The following is a 13,251-nucleotide window of genomic DNA, read 5'->3' on the forward strand; positions in this document are numbered from 1 at the left end:
AGAGAAAGCTTGGAATACGAATTCCCTTTGGACAAGCAAAGTACTGCTGAATTGTGTGTGTAAAAAGGAACGGTATCGGTGATCTCCTTTTATCAGCCTATAAATGATGTGACTGCGTTGCTGTCAGAATAAAAATAAAGCAACCCAGAAATCAAGTGCGGCAAGGTACACAGCGGCTGACCAGAGCCCAAAAAGCATCTACATACAAAGAGGCCCTGTGTAGACAAGGACGCGAAACTCTAGTTTCTCAAGCTACCTATAGAGGCTCACCAGCCGGCACAGCCACAACAGGTTTGCAGCTTGTATGTTTACGGAAGGCAGGACTTGATGGCGGCCCAGTCCGGCTGTTCGACGGCCTGAACAAGGCCCACTCGCCTGGCGTCGTCCCACCAATCTTCACTCTTGCCCCTCCTGTCAACACAAGCCAGGCTGTCTGCCGCACCAAGTACGGCAGCAAACACGTGCCCTGTGACGGATGCTGGTGGGGTACACAAACCATTTCTGCTCTGCAGAGTGACTTATTGTTGCTGACGTGGGGATTTCAAACCAAACCGACAGCACATTGACTTGTCGAAACTTGGTACATCACCACTTCAACAACAAACATCCCCGTTACTTCGACGGAAACGAGATTCACATTCTTTGTCCTATATATAGGATCTCCTTTTTCTGTCCTGAAATTCTTGATACTCACATTCTATTGAGATCTAGACGACGATGCCCTTGAGGTTGGATTCCCACCTTTGGCATGTACTGCTGATATTCAGCCCATCAAGATCGCGTCACCAGATACCTTTCGACGGAAACCATTCTCAGTGACTGTTATTGTGACTCGAAATTCTTCTGTTCAGGGTTCTAAACAGCTCAGAATCTAGAAAAAGACTGACTGTACGCCACACAAGCCATTTTACCTGTTCGTTCACCGCTGCGGTTAGCTCGCCGATCTGAGAGGGCTTGGTTCTCAAGGTATGTACCAAAATAATCTCGAGTTCTTCAGTTGCCCTACCGGCCCTCTAGAATCGAGCCTGCAAGCCATTCAGTTGGCTGAATCCTTTCCCCTCGTTTTGCCCTCGCTCGACTCGTGTTTGGTGTGTGGTTGATTCCGTCACATCTATCATTTCCTTTCTATTCCAATTCAACGTTGCCCTCTGAGATATCTCACCGTCGCCTAAAAGACCTGTTAAAGGGACCTGTGGTGAACTATATATCCCGCTTGGTGGGGCAACACTCTGATCCTTTTTGCGTTTCGTTGTCTCAGGGTTGAAATGTGCTAACATTCAAGCGGCTGCAGGGAATTTGGACTGAGTCTAAGTGTGACCTCGTTTGAGTCCTCTTGAAAAGGAATGAAGACAACCCATGATAAGCGGCTCGGGCCTTGCCCCCCGAAAAAAAGCTTCGACTTGGCACGTCTCTTGTTCCCGAGAAAATGGCTCAAGTTCCGGGAAGACTAGGTCGAAATATCACACAAAAGGGCGTAGCCTTTAGTTCTAGTACCTTGTTGAAGCTAATGCAAGGTACCGAATCAGACCCTGACCCCATTCCTCCGCGAAGGAACAAAACACAGTTCTTTGCTAACCTTGCTGTGTCAGGTCCCCATAACGATGCTTTTATTCTTGCGTTTTTTTCTTTCTTTCTTTTTTTTTTTTTTTTTTTTTTTTTTTTTTTTTAAGAAAAACTTTCCCCTTCAGGTCTGCGAGAATTGTATGGATTCAGATGTGCAACGACTCCGTATCATCCTGGGCATCATGTCATTCAGCATATACTGAGGGGTACAGGCAAAGGCGATGCGGCCAAAAGCGTTGTACCGATTACTTCACCCGCCTTCAAGATACCGCAGATCTAGAAGACGGTTATTGTGCCTGGGGGTATGACAGCTGATTCTAGTTTCCAACCTGTCTGTTCTAGGTACGTATCCTCTTCTTGTTGTCGCCAGTCTGTCTCCATCTAGTTTGACGATTTCTGAGCTTCTGAGCTAACATACGCAACTAGGAGACAAGGTTCAGTTTTCACAAGGACATCTCGATTTATCAATTTTTTTTTAATTCATTGGTCCTCAATCCGAGGTCTAAGTTTACGGCCTGCTAAGGCTATTTGAACCAGCGACTCCCGCCCCAACACCAAATTTCTTTTGCGCCACACACCAAACCATTCCCAGTCAATCCCAGAGATCCCTTGAAAATACATGCAAAACAGGCAATATTCCGAGGAAACAAAGCCTGTCTAGCGAGACAGATTCATCATTACGAGCATCAATTCATAGGTTGTGTGGGAACTTAGATGGTGTTCTCGGCGTTGAAGACCTTGAGAGCCTGCTGGACACGGGCCTTCATGGTCTTCTCACCCTCACGAACCCAGACACGGGGGTCGTAGTACTTCTTGTTAGGCTTGTCAGCGCCATCAGGGTTGCCGACTTGCGAGTTGAGGTACTCGATCTTGCTGGTGACGTAGTCACGGATACCGCTCAGGTACGCCCACTGGAGGTCAGTGTCGAGGTTGACCTTGACGACACCGTAGCTGATGGCCTCCTGGAACTCGGAGTCGGCGGAGCCGGAGCCACCGTGGAAGACGAAGAAGACTGGAATTGAGGTAAGTTTCTGATCAACAAGCTCATGGGGGCTTGGGCTAAATGAAACTTACTAGGCTTGCTCTCCTTGGAGCCGGTCTTCTCAATGACGTACTTCTGGTGCTTGTCAAGCAGCTCAGGGTGAAGACGAACGTTGCCGGGCTTGTACACGCCGTGGACGTTGCCGAAGCCAGCGGCAATGGAGAAGTACTTGGAAATGGGGCTCAGAGCCTCGTGGATGGCGAGGATATCCTCTGGCTGAGTGTAGAGGGAGTTGTTGTCAACATCCTCGTTGTTGACACCCTATCGATGGTGATAAATCGAGTTAGCTTCGCGATGCTTTTGCAAGACAATCGAACCGACTTTATCGCCAGCCACGAGAAAAGCAAACAGCAGAATCAGCTAGATATACTTACATCCTCCTCGCCACCGGTCAGACCAATCTCCATCTCGAGCCACTGCTTCATGGGGGCAGCACGCTTGAGGTACTTGGCAGTGGTCTCGATGTTCCAGTCACGGGGCTCCTCCGACAGGTCGATCATGTGCGAGCTGAACAGAGGGATGCCGTTGTCCTTGTGGAAAGCCTCATCGGCATCGAGCATGCCATCGAGCCACGGGAGAAGCTTCTTGGCGCAGTGGTCGGTGTGGAGGACGACCGGGACGCCGTAGATGGGAGCAATCGAGCGGATGAAGTGGGCGGCAGCAACGGCACCAGCGATCGAGGCCTCCTGGTTGGTGTTGGAGACACCCTTGCCGGCGAAGTAGGCGGCACCACCTTGGGACATTTGCAGGATGATGGGGGACTTGGAGTCGCGGGCGGCCTCGAGGGAGGCGACACTGGACACGAGGGAATGTCAGCATTCTGCTACCACGATCGCGACTGAGGCCTGTTGTAGCGACAAAAAGCGAGAGAGGAACTCACATGGTGGACGACGAGGTCACGTTGATTGCGGGAATGGCGTAGCCATTTTTCTTGGCGTGCTCGAACAGCTTGTAGACCTCCTCGCCGTAGAGGACGCCGGGCTTGAGACCGAGCTCGCTGAAGACACCCATCTTGGTTGTTGTAAAGGTGGTTGGTATGCGTTGGGTTTGAGTAAAAGAATATGCGAGAGCTTTTAAGGGTATCACGAGAAAATCAAGGGTTTGCTTTCAATGTCTGAATGATGGTGAAGAAGGTGAAGTACTTTTCAGACCGGATTATGACAGAACAAATAGGAACGTGATGGAGACCCGTCCGGAAGAAGCAGGCATGGAGGGGTCAATTTTCTGCTGAAGCTTGCTTCGAATTGCGGGGTTTCCCGGTGGCAGTGGCAGGAGCAGCTGAGATAGGCGTTACGTAGATGCTCCATGCTGCCCGGTTGTTTCTTCAATACCCAACCAACGTCAATTGTCCGTCAAATCCATTCCGCTAGGGGCCCACGATGCTACAGGCAGTTTGCAATTGTTGACTTCATCACCTACGCATTCCTTGCCCGCCGGTTCCACGCCAATTGACCTTCTGCCTGGAGCACCATGATGAACTACCTAACAGCTTCAGTACTTCGCATCTCAACAATGATGTAAGAGGTCCGTAACAATGCCCCACATGGCTCAATGATGTTATGTATGCTATGCGGTTGGTGGACCGTTTTTGGTGGGGAGGAATCACTTGTCGAGTCGGGATTTCGCGGGCACAACCCTGCGTCGTAGACATGGCAAGAAGGGGCCAGACGGGCTTGGTCTGCTCATTCTAAGGTGTAGAAAATAGAACATCCTCGGTTATATGATGACCTTACGTTATGAATTTCATCTCCCGTGACCATTGAGCGTTTTCGTATCATATTCGTCAACACCGGCGCCGGCTCCGAGGCCGAGCTCAAAATCTCCAAAAATCGGACCCACTTTGGTCCGGGAACCCGGTTGGCGTTGGCACAAACTGCCTGCGAAGAAAAAAAGCTTCCCTGAAACTGATAATGACTCAAATGTGTCCAACAGAGCAAGCGAGCTGAAGAAATGCCGCAAGCCAACCCACGTGCACACGTGTTAGCGACAGTTGTGGCTTACAATCGAGCGACGTTGGCGTTTTGTTGACGGCCAGCTGTGCGTGTGTTGAGCCAGTCAGCCAGATGGCGGGGCACATGAAAAAAAAAATCTCAAGGGTTAGGTTGGATAAAATCACCCTGCTGGGAATGTCGACACGGTCAGGGTCGCGTTGCCTACCTAGATTGATTCTGATTCTGCCGACAAGGGCGGTCAACCACACCTCTTGCATGGTCCCTTGTTTGCGCAGTGCCGTCTTGGATTGCTATGTGGAAACCTGATGCAGAAGCTTATGATTGCATATTCGCAAACGTGACACACTAGTCAGCCAGAGAAAACGCATGACCTTCATCGTTGAAGCTTCTATGAACACTTTACTGCCGGGCGCACCCTGACCTTTCAAGGTTGCCCCCAATGGCGCCATATACCTACATACAGTGCCCCTGCTCCGACCCCTCAGACCTCGGCCGACCGCAAGGCAACTCGTCCCCGACCCAGAGCACACCCACCAAGGATAGCAATGGCAACCTGATTGATGAGGACGACGAGGATGGGCGGACATTTGACCCCCGCGCTCCGAGGTCGAATTACAGCCTCTACCCGATCGAATACCTCCTCTACTGCGAAGACTGTCATCAGATCCGTTGCCCGCGCTGCGTTGCCGAAGAGGTCGTCACGTACTTCTGCCCAAGCTGTCTGTTTGAGGTTCCGAGCAGCAACATAAAAAGCGAAGGCAATAGGTAGGCTGACCTATCCTTGCAAGACTCCACCTGAGGTAGCTTGCTGCTAATACGAAACTTTCGATGACATACAGATGTACCCGTAGTTGCTTCCAATGCCCGATCTGTGTTGGTATCTTGTCCGTCACAAGCCTTGAACCGTCAGCCTCCAGTCGTCACCTTGCAGCCGATAACACCGCTGCACTTCCGGGAGGTCCCTATGCCTTAAACTGCTCTTACTGTCAGTGGAGCTCGCTGGAGGTGGGCATCAAGTTTGACAGGTCAAATGCTATATATGGACAGCTCGCCAAGCTCCGCAACGGCGGCCGGCCTCGGCTATCACGGAAGGAGCAAAAGGAACGCCGCGAAGAGCAATCATCATATGCCGATTCTGGAATCGGCGCTGCGCCGTCGACGATCGAGGAGGAGGAGCAAAAGGGGACCCGTGATGGCCGGGACGCAGATGATGACGAGCTTGATGTCGAGACACAGTTTGCCAAGCTCAAGTCTTTCTACAAGTCACAACTAGCTGACACCGCGACTAGCAGCGGTACTGGAGGTCTTTCGTCCTTGGGAAACCTGGCAAACTTTGGCCTCGGCTCTCCAGGGTCACCCTCAATGTCGCGGCTCATGTTCATGTACACTGGTGCCAACCCGGCAGACACTCGTCGCAAGACCCGCATGCACCCTATGCGCGAGGCCATCGGTCCCCAGGAGGGCCTCAAGGTTTTATACGAACCCAATGCCAAAAGTCAAGAGGGAATTATCGAGGAAGGGAGCGAAGAAGCAGCACAGAATAATTCAAAACCAAAAAACGGACTCGACGAGCATGCGGCAATTGTGAAATTACGCGACGCGGGCTGGGACGCAACCACTACGGCAGAACAGCGTGCAGCCCAGGCTCCCAACGTCGCTGCACCTGTCAGCGCTCAAAATATTCGGTTCCAGGATGACCTTCGGCCTATCCCCGTCCTGCTGCGGACGAAGCGATCAAAGCGTTGTCCGATGTGCAGGCACATCATGACCAAGCCCGAGGCCAAGGTGGCATCCAATAGATTCCGCATCCGGTTGGTTGCGGGCAACTACATCCCCAGCATATCGGCGCGCTACCTCTCTGGCGGCAACCCCCCGCCTGCGGAGCCTCCCGGGACTGTTGCAGCACACCATCTACTGAAACCTCTGGAGCCGGTCCAATATCTCCTGACATTCAAGAACCCCATCTTTGAATCCGTCCGCGTGTCCCTCGCCACGCCATCGGTCACACCAGGCCGTTTCGGCAGCAAAGTGACGCTTCTGTGCCCACAATTCGAGATTGGGGCCAACACAGACGTCTGGGATGAGGTCCTCAAGGACGGCGCTCCAGGTGCTGACGCTTCGGCCCGCCGGCGGACCATGGTGCGAAAGCCGGACGGTGAGGGTGGGCAGCCGGAGGCGGGTAAGATCTGGGAGAAGGGCCGCAACTGGGTCAGCGTCGTGGTTGAGATCGTGCCAGCCTCGCTACGGGTAGACATGCTAGGACTAGGGAAACCAGCCAGCGAAGTGGACCGGAGCCCGCTCAAGGAAGATGAGGATCTCCTCGAGATACCAATGTTTGTCCGAGTCGAGTGGGAGGCCGACGCAGCCAACGACGATGTGGGCCAAGCCATCGGCAAGGACAAAGATACTAGAGAGAAGAGAGAACTGGCATATTGGTGTGTTGTTGGCATTGGCCGAATAAGTCAGGACTAGGGAGCCGTCGTCGCTTGAATTGCAGAGTAGAATACAGTAGATACCCCTTTTTTTGTGCATAGCATTCATCTGATGAGCAAGTTGTCTTTGGACCAGTAACAAGAAGAATTCAATTCTTTCCCAACCCCCCAAGACTCCGAGAAGAAAAAAAAGGTATCATGAAATGACCAAGCCTGTATTGTCTCACAAGCTACAAACTAGACAACGCCGTTTTCCCTGTTTTTTGATTCGATCATGGCAGGCCAAGATTCAATGCAGTTCATGACGGAAAAAACCAAGATCATTCCCATCCCACACGCCGTGAAAAAACCACCCGTCATGGAAAAAGAAATTTTTTGTCATAGCCCCACCCAATTCAGCCAAGCAGAATGCCAGACATCTAGTAGTCAGAGGCACCAGTCTGGGGGAACTCGAAAACGACGCTACGGCCAGTGAGGCGGCGGTAGACCTCGGAGTAGGTGTCGAGGCGGTAGTCAACACCACCACGCTCCTTCTCGTCGAGGACGACCTTGAGGGTCTTGGAGTTGTCCTCCTTGGTGCGCAGGCGCTTGCCGACGATCTCGACGGGGTAGACGAGGTCGGTGAGGATGGCGTCGTGGACGGCAGTCAGAGTGCGCGAACGGGGGCGCTTCTGCTTCTGGGTGTTGCGCGAGCGGTTGGAGCGCTTGGGGCGGGGGAGAATGCGGCGCGAGGCCAGGATCAGGACGTGGCGGTCAGAGAACTTCTTCTCGAGCTCACGGGTGAGGCTGTGGCAATCATGTTAGGACGAGATCAATTACTGGATTATTGGATTTGAGAGCAAAAACTTACCGCTGCTGGACACGGTGGAAGCCCTGCAGGGAAGGGACGGGGACAAAGATGACAATAGCCTTCTTGCCGTGGCCAACTTCGATCTGATGCGAGATCAAAAGTCAGCATGCGAGCTCCTGGATGGTATTTCTGAAGAAATTTCCAATCCATGGACCGCTTCCCGTCCGATTCCGCGACGCCTTGTGTGTATGTGATATCTTTCTGAGTCTCGACCCTTCGAACGGGAATCATGTGCGTCAAGCGGAGCGACCGAGGAAATCATCTCCCATAGAGAGCGCCCTTGGATGCCCCGCTAATCATTCGCATAGGCGTTCCCGTTCTAGAGTCGCGATCATTGGATTTCGGTATGCATCGAGGTCGTCGGGTTCGTTGTGGAAGATTTCGGATCCGCGGAAGATACTTTGGGTTTCATCGTGCAAATCACGACTCCTTGGATCCCTCCTCTTTGCGGTCATGGCAAACTAAATAGTCACTTGGGAGCAAAATATCATCGGCAAATTCTCACCTCACGGGCAGAGACAAACTGCAGAGGGCGAAGAGCAGACTTCAGGTCAGCAGTGTTCGTCTCGAGGTCGTAAAGAGCCTGAGCAATGTTGGTCTCGAGCTCCGAGGGGCTCTGGCGCGACGGGCTGTTGGCCGCGATCTTGTTGAGGGCTGGGCTGCTCATCTTGACGGTTGTGAGGTTTTCCGCTGGGTGATGGGATGGTTAGTTGACGGGGAGGAAGCGGGCTATGTTGAGTTTGGCGCAATTCGAGAGGGGAGTTTGATGGGTAAAACCTCGCTGGGTGGTTGATGGGGCTGATTACTGATTGGGGTTTGTGAGCCCTCATGCACGGACCTGGTACAGCTTTTTTTGCATGTGGGGCGTGATTTTGAATTGAGGAAAGCGAGTGATTTGGCTTACCGACTCGCTTGTGAACTGACCCTAACCCGCATTGCAGACGCTGCGGTTCTCAATTGTAGATTGTTCCTTACCCTGCATCCCTAATCGTTGAGATGTGGAACTTGTCTGACAAAATCGTCCAGTTTGTTGACACTGCCAGTTAACATAATCGAGGAGCAGCAGTTCAACAACATACGTTACTTGACCATGGGATTGTGAGGCCACACACGGAGGCCCTTAACATGTCATCATAAAAAAAGAATCCCAAGGTATATTAGGGCTCATCTGCCTGCAGCCCGCGACTCTGAAGCAGAATTGAATGCTGTCTTTGCAGCGCAAGCATCAATATCCGGTGCCTTGGAGTGCAACATCTCACAATATCACCAGTCCAAAGGAGATGGGCAAGCACTAATTATTGTGAACTCGCATCATATACTATCTACACTACCACGCATGAGCTTCATGCGGTGAATACCTTGTCGTATCCAGTCATGCAGAATCGGTATCGCACATCAGTCTTGTGAACCCTCGTCAGCGCCTCCTTGAGCCCATCCTCACTGATTTGAACCTCCTCGACCCACGACTTGATGCCCTTGTCCGCCGCAAGCTGCAACATTTCGATGGTCTCCCTCCTGGAGCCCAGGTGCGACGCGCCGATGAAGACACCGTTGCTGAGCAGGTCCTGGTTGCGGAGCTTCATGCCCTCGCCCTCGGGCAGACCAACAGACACGAACCTGCCATGCACGTCCAGCAGGCCCAGGTAGGCACCAAAGTCCCAGCCCTCGAAGCTGCTTGCCGTGTTGAGGATCACGTCAAAGGTCATGGCGTGCGGCTCGTTCCAGCCCTTCTCCGACGTGGCCAGGAACCCGTCGGCGCCCATGGCCTTGCAGTCGGCCTCCTTGGCGCGGCTGCGCGAGATGGCCCAGACCTCAGCGCCTAGGGCCTTGGCAAAGAGCAGGCCAAAGTGTCCGATTCCTCCCATGCCGAGGATGCCGATCTTCTTGCCAGGGCCGACGCCGTTGCGCACAAGCGGGCTGTAGGCCGTCAGGCCGGCGCAGAGCATAGGGGCCGCGATGGTGCTAGCGAGGGCGTCGGGGATGGGGAAGACCCTGTGGTTATGTGGTTTGTCAGCGATGACGAGAGAAGTGGCAAGCAGATGAAGTGTCAGAACGAGTCACGTACCAGTGCTCATGAGTACGGACATGAGACGAGTAGCCTCCTTGTGAGACCACTCCAGAGTCGGGCCAGACGGATCCGTATGTGTCGAGCTGCTTCTTGCAGTATGTCTCGTTGTCATTTTTGCACTGCCTGCAATCCAAGCAGGCATAAGATTGTGCACCAACACCAACACGCTGACCCTCCTTGATCAGGGTGACTTTAGGGCCGACCTTGATGGCCTTGCCAACGATCTCTGCACAAGAGGTTAGCAGCCGTGCTGTTATTATGACCTGGAAAGACCTAGATTGGGCAGCGAGGTCAGGACTAACCGTGTCCAACCACCAGAGGGAACTTTTGATCTCCCCAACCACCAGAGACAGTGTGGACATCACTGCCACAGACACCACAGCACTCGATCTGAATGTCGACATCGTAGTCACCAAAGGGCTTAGGGTCGAACTCGTTCTTGTGGAACTCGGACCAGCTGTCCGGGCCCTTGACCTGGAAGCCCGTGAACTTTTCCGGGTAAGGCATTCTGGTCTTTGTTTTCTGTGAAGATCTGCTTTACTCTGAGCTGTTCGGTGACAATCGTCAAGGTAGACGTGTTTGTGAAGTGTGCCTGAGGAATGGGAAGCTTGCAAAACCAAGTTGAATAACCAAGAAACTCAAAACGAAAACAAAGAAAAACCAGGAAGGAGGAAGGAGGAAATCCTGTCACACGAAGCTCCCCTCTTTATCGTGGCCAGTACTCAGTCCATACCGAACGCGGGGCTGTGTTCTCACGCCGGGATAAAGACCGGCCGGGGTTCCTCTGCGCTTTTCGGCCGTGGGGGAGCAAGAAGGCGCGTAAAAAGCTCGCCCCCTTGGTGCAAAACCATTTGTCGCATTATGATCCTGGCGTCGGGTCTTTTTGGTTCAATAGTTGGAGACGTCATGTATCCACCTTTGTGCTAGTTGCGTCCCCAGGGACAGCCTTCCCGCAAAGACCAAACAACCCCAACCCCTCTCCCCGACTCCCCCACAAATCGGATGAGGGGTTCTCCAGGTTGGAGGTATCACGGTTAATTTTCCACCAAACAGAAGTTCCTCCGTTGCTGAGTGTGCTATCGCAACGATGGGGCCTGGTCGGGATCTTGGGAACAGTCTAGAATTCTCTCAAGGATGGCCGGGGTAGACTAGGAATATTACTTTAATTTGACCTTTGTGGCGCTCAATTCAACATTGAAAGGCATCGGCTTGTATTTTAATGCCCAGTCAAGTAACCGGATATAAAATCATGGTGTAATCTCGTTGTACGCTTTCGGTGGTCCGGATCGGGTAAATCGGCGTCGGGTCCGAAGGGGTATTCTTTGGCAAGAACATGTGCAAAGGTATTGTCGAGAGCATTGTGCTCCTTTTGCAATGGCATGCTTGATGTGCTATACAAGCAAACACCAGAAGTGAACTTTTGATGTTTCCAGGGAACAATGAAGGGGGACACTCGATGCCATTTATGTACTCATCTTTGGTGCACCTTGATGGCCACTCACCCCGCCAGATTACATGGGCAATGAACCATAACCTGAGCCTCCACAGACAACGTTGTCATGTCCATAAAAACGATCAGTTTTCATTGGAATCGAGGAATGTGGCTAGCCCATCGGATCAAGAAAGCTACCTGGGTATGCGATGTGGAAAAATTACCAACAGGAACATTTGCTATCCTTCGACACTGCGACACTAATATCCTCTTGTGCACAGCTATTTCTGTTGCAGACTTCCATTTGGAACAGCTGTTTTCATGTGGTGGTTGCTCTAGTGAAACCAACGAGAAAAGACTTACTTAGAGACATCGCCCGATGAGGGATTAAAAAGCAGAAACTGGGTGGTAACAGATCCAATGTGGCCCGCTAGGCCGCTTATTTGGTTTTTTTGCCTTTCTCTTTCTTCTTTTATCCTTATACATCTGACGAACTGATAATCCCAAAACGATTGATTCTGGCATTTCAGCAGATCTCTGCGGGATTGTACTATTGTAGATAGTTACAGATGGATAGATACCATGCACTAGAATACCGTTGTCTTGTTATGCTGTTTTTACCGATCGCAGCGATCATACGATTCCTATCAACAGTAAAATTGACTGTTTTGACAGGAGTGATAATCATCTATCTTTCAACAGGTCAGCTGCTCCTTTTAGTCGCACGTGGCTTTTTCGAGCGGATTCATCAAAGGCCTCTAAACAGTATGTTAATATTTCATACGATTATAATTTCGCCTCCAGCCTTTATAAACTTACCATCTGCAATTCCGTCCAATGTTATGCAATGGGTCGCTCCCCAAGTCCAAAGGATCGCGGCGCTTATATTGGTTATATTCTGTTTTGGAAGGTCCCCCTCCAACACGAGACGTGGGTATGGTATAGATTATGGGACCGACTTGCTCGTCGATGGCAGATTTTATAGAAAATCCATCTTTTTTGGCGAGTAAAACATAAATATCGTTAACATCCCCGACCGTAATTTTAATTTTGCGCTATATTAAACAGCCATTTTTGTCAACCATAACAAGTTTAGCGAATCTGTTATGCATTGCCTTTCGGTTGGTTAGTGAGAGGCTGGGTTTTAAAGACATTCGATACGCTGCAAAAAGTTGCAGCGAAGTGGAGCGGGGAGACATTTTTTTTTCGCTGGGTTGAGGGTGGATGTTTATACGCAATGTTGATTGATACTGTTGATGAGTTTAGAGGTTGCCCAAAGCACATCTGAGGCCCACAGAGAACAGCCCCCAAGTAAATCAGGATTTTCCTCTTTTTTTCTTTCTTTCTTTTTTTTTTCTTATAAATTAACCACAGCTCCAGCCACGCCTTCAGCCATATTCGAATTTGCTTGGTTGATTGCACCCATAGAATGATTAGTCACTGCTACGGATGCCGAAGGCAAGTAACATGGTTGTTGATAGGAATAGAGTGATCGCTGCGATCGGTAAAACAATATAACAAATAAAAACGGTATTCTCATGCATGCTATCTATCGTTCTGTAACTATCTACAATCCTGCAGAAATCCGTTAAAATCTCTGCTACGTATTCTAAAATCACGTGTTACCATACGTGATTTGCCCACACGTATATTTGCCCGCGAATAAATACAGGCTATTTTTTATATTAATTGCAAATATACGTACCCCCTAAACCCGTAAATAATTATTAATAAGTAAATAAAAAAAAAATAACGCGTTTGGAAAATCGTAAAATTTTTTAACGTTATAAACGAATATTTTATTCTAACCGTTCCCTAATAAATAGGGGGGATTTTATTATTTTTTAATAATAATAAAATAATTTTTTATTTACGTAAACGTTTAATTTATTATAAATAACCAATTATAATA

General features: G+C 50.6%; 4 protein-coding genes across 4 annotated transcripts; 1 reads left to right on the top strand and 3 right to left on the bottom strand.

The window, feature by feature from the left end:
* Window positions 1–2,027: 2,027 nt before the first annotated feature.
* Window positions 2,028–3,760, bottom strand: PgNI_11796 (uncharacterized protein). The gene is made up of 4 exons (XM_031131760.1): window positions 3,486–3,760; window positions 2,980–3,400; window positions 2,638–2,866; window positions 2,028–2,575 (listed from the first exon to the last, which is right to left on the bottom strand). Exons 1-4 carry the CDS (start codon window positions 3,614–3,616, stop codon window positions 2,274–2,276), a joined length of 1,083 nt encoding a protein of 360 aa, XP_030976482.1. The 5' UTR covers window positions 3,617–3,760; the 3' UTR covers window positions 2,028–2,273.
* A 1,036-nt stretch (window positions 3,761–4,796) lies between these two features.
* PgNI_11797 (uncharacterized protein) lies at window positions 4,797–7,770 on the top strand. Its single transcript, XM_031131761.1, has 2 exons — window positions 4,797–5,322; window positions 5,397–7,770. Exons 1-2 carry the CDS (start codon window positions 4,997–4,999, stop codon window positions 7,027–7,029), a joined length of 1,959 nt encoding a protein of 652 aa, XP_030976481.1. The 5' UTR covers window positions 4,797–4,996; the 3' UTR covers window positions 7,030–7,770.
* PgNI_11798 (uncharacterized protein) lies at window positions 7,361–8,631 on the bottom strand. Its single transcript, XM_031131762.1, has 3 exons — window positions 8,345–8,631; window positions 7,840–7,922; window positions 7,361–7,775 (listed from the first exon to the last, which is right to left on the bottom strand). The coding sequence occupies exons 1-3, from the start codon at window positions 8,504–8,506 to the stop codon at window positions 7,409–7,411; spliced, it is 612 nt and encodes a 203-aa protein (XP_030976625.1). The 5' UTR covers window positions 8,507–8,631; the 3' UTR covers window positions 7,361–7,408.
* Window positions 8,632–8,997: 366 nt separating this feature from the next.
* On the bottom strand, window positions 8,998–11,304 carry PgNI_11799 (uncharacterized protein). The gene is made up of 3 exons (XM_031131763.1): window positions 10,210–11,304; window positions 9,905–10,133; window positions 8,998–9,831 (listed from the first exon to the last, which is right to left on the bottom strand). The coding sequence occupies exons 1-3, from the start codon at window positions 10,412–10,414 to the stop codon at window positions 9,183–9,185; spliced, it is 1,083 nt and encodes a 360-aa protein (XP_030976545.1). The 5' UTR covers window positions 10,415–11,304; the 3' UTR covers window positions 8,998–9,182.
* Between the last annotated feature and the right edge of the window lie 1,947 nt (window positions 11,305–13,251).

Source organism: Pyricularia grisea, assembly GCF_004355905.1.
Source record: "Pyricularia grisea strain NI907 chromosome V map unlocalized Pyricularia_grisea_NI907_Scaffold_10, whole genome shotgun sequence".
NCBI classification, from domain to species: domain Eukaryota; kingdom Fungi; phylum Ascomycota; class Sordariomycetes; order Magnaporthales; family Pyriculariaceae; genus Pyricularia; species Pyricularia grisea.

What these genes read in the sequence shown, in the direction of transcription:
- PgNI_11796 (XM_031131760.1), bottom strand. Translation starts at nt 3,616, where the DNA reads ATGGGTGTCTTCAGCGAGCTCGGTCTCAAGCCCGGCGTCCTCTACGGC. An exon ending in GTGACCTCGTCGTCCACCAT is followed by an intron (nt 3,401 to 3,485) that starts GTGAGTTCCTCT and finishes CCTCGTGTCCAG; the next exon opens with TGTCGCCTCCCTCGAGGCCG. An exon ending in TGACCGGTGGCGAGGAGGAT is followed by an intron (nt 2,867 to 2,979) that starts GTAAGTATATCT and finishes CACCATCGATAG; the next exon opens with GGTGTCAACAACGAGGATGT.
- PgNI_11797 (XM_031131761.1), top strand. Translation starts at nt 4,997, where the DNA reads ATGGCGCCATATACCTACATACAGTGCCCCTGCTCCGACCCCTCAGAC. An exon ending in ATAAAAAGCGAAGGCAATAG is followed by an intron (nt 5,323 to 5,396) that starts GTAGGCTGACCT and finishes GATGACATACAG; the next exon opens with ATGTACCCGTAGTTGCTTCC.
- PgNI_11798 (XM_031131762.1), bottom strand. Translation starts at nt 8,506, where the DNA reads ATGAGCAGCCCAGCCCTCAACAAGATCGCGGCCAACAGCCCGTCGCGC. An exon ending in AGTTTGTCTCTGCCCGTGAG is followed by an intron (nt 7,923 to 8,344) that starts GTGAGAATTTGC and finishes ATCTCGCATCAG; the next exon opens with ATCGAAGTTGGCCACGGCAA. An exon ending in TTCCACCGTGTCCAGCAGCG is followed by an intron (nt 7,776 to 7,839) that starts GTAAGTTTTTGC and finishes TGATTGCCACAG; the next exon opens with CCTCACCCGTGAGCTCGAGA.
- PgNI_11799 (XM_031131763.1), bottom strand. Translation starts at nt 10,414, where the DNA reads ATGCCTTACCCGGAAAAGTTCACGGGCTTCCAGGTCAAGGGCCCGGAC. An exon ending in CCCTCTGGTGGTTGGACACG is followed by an intron (nt 10,134 to 10,209) that starts GTTAGTCCTGAC and finishes CCTCTTGTGCAG; the next exon opens with AGATCGTTGGCAAGGCCATC. An exon ending in GTCCGTACTCATGAGCACTG is followed by an intron (nt 9,832 to 9,904) that starts GTACGTGACTCG and finishes ACATAACCACAG; the next exon opens with GGTCTTCCCCATCCCCGACG.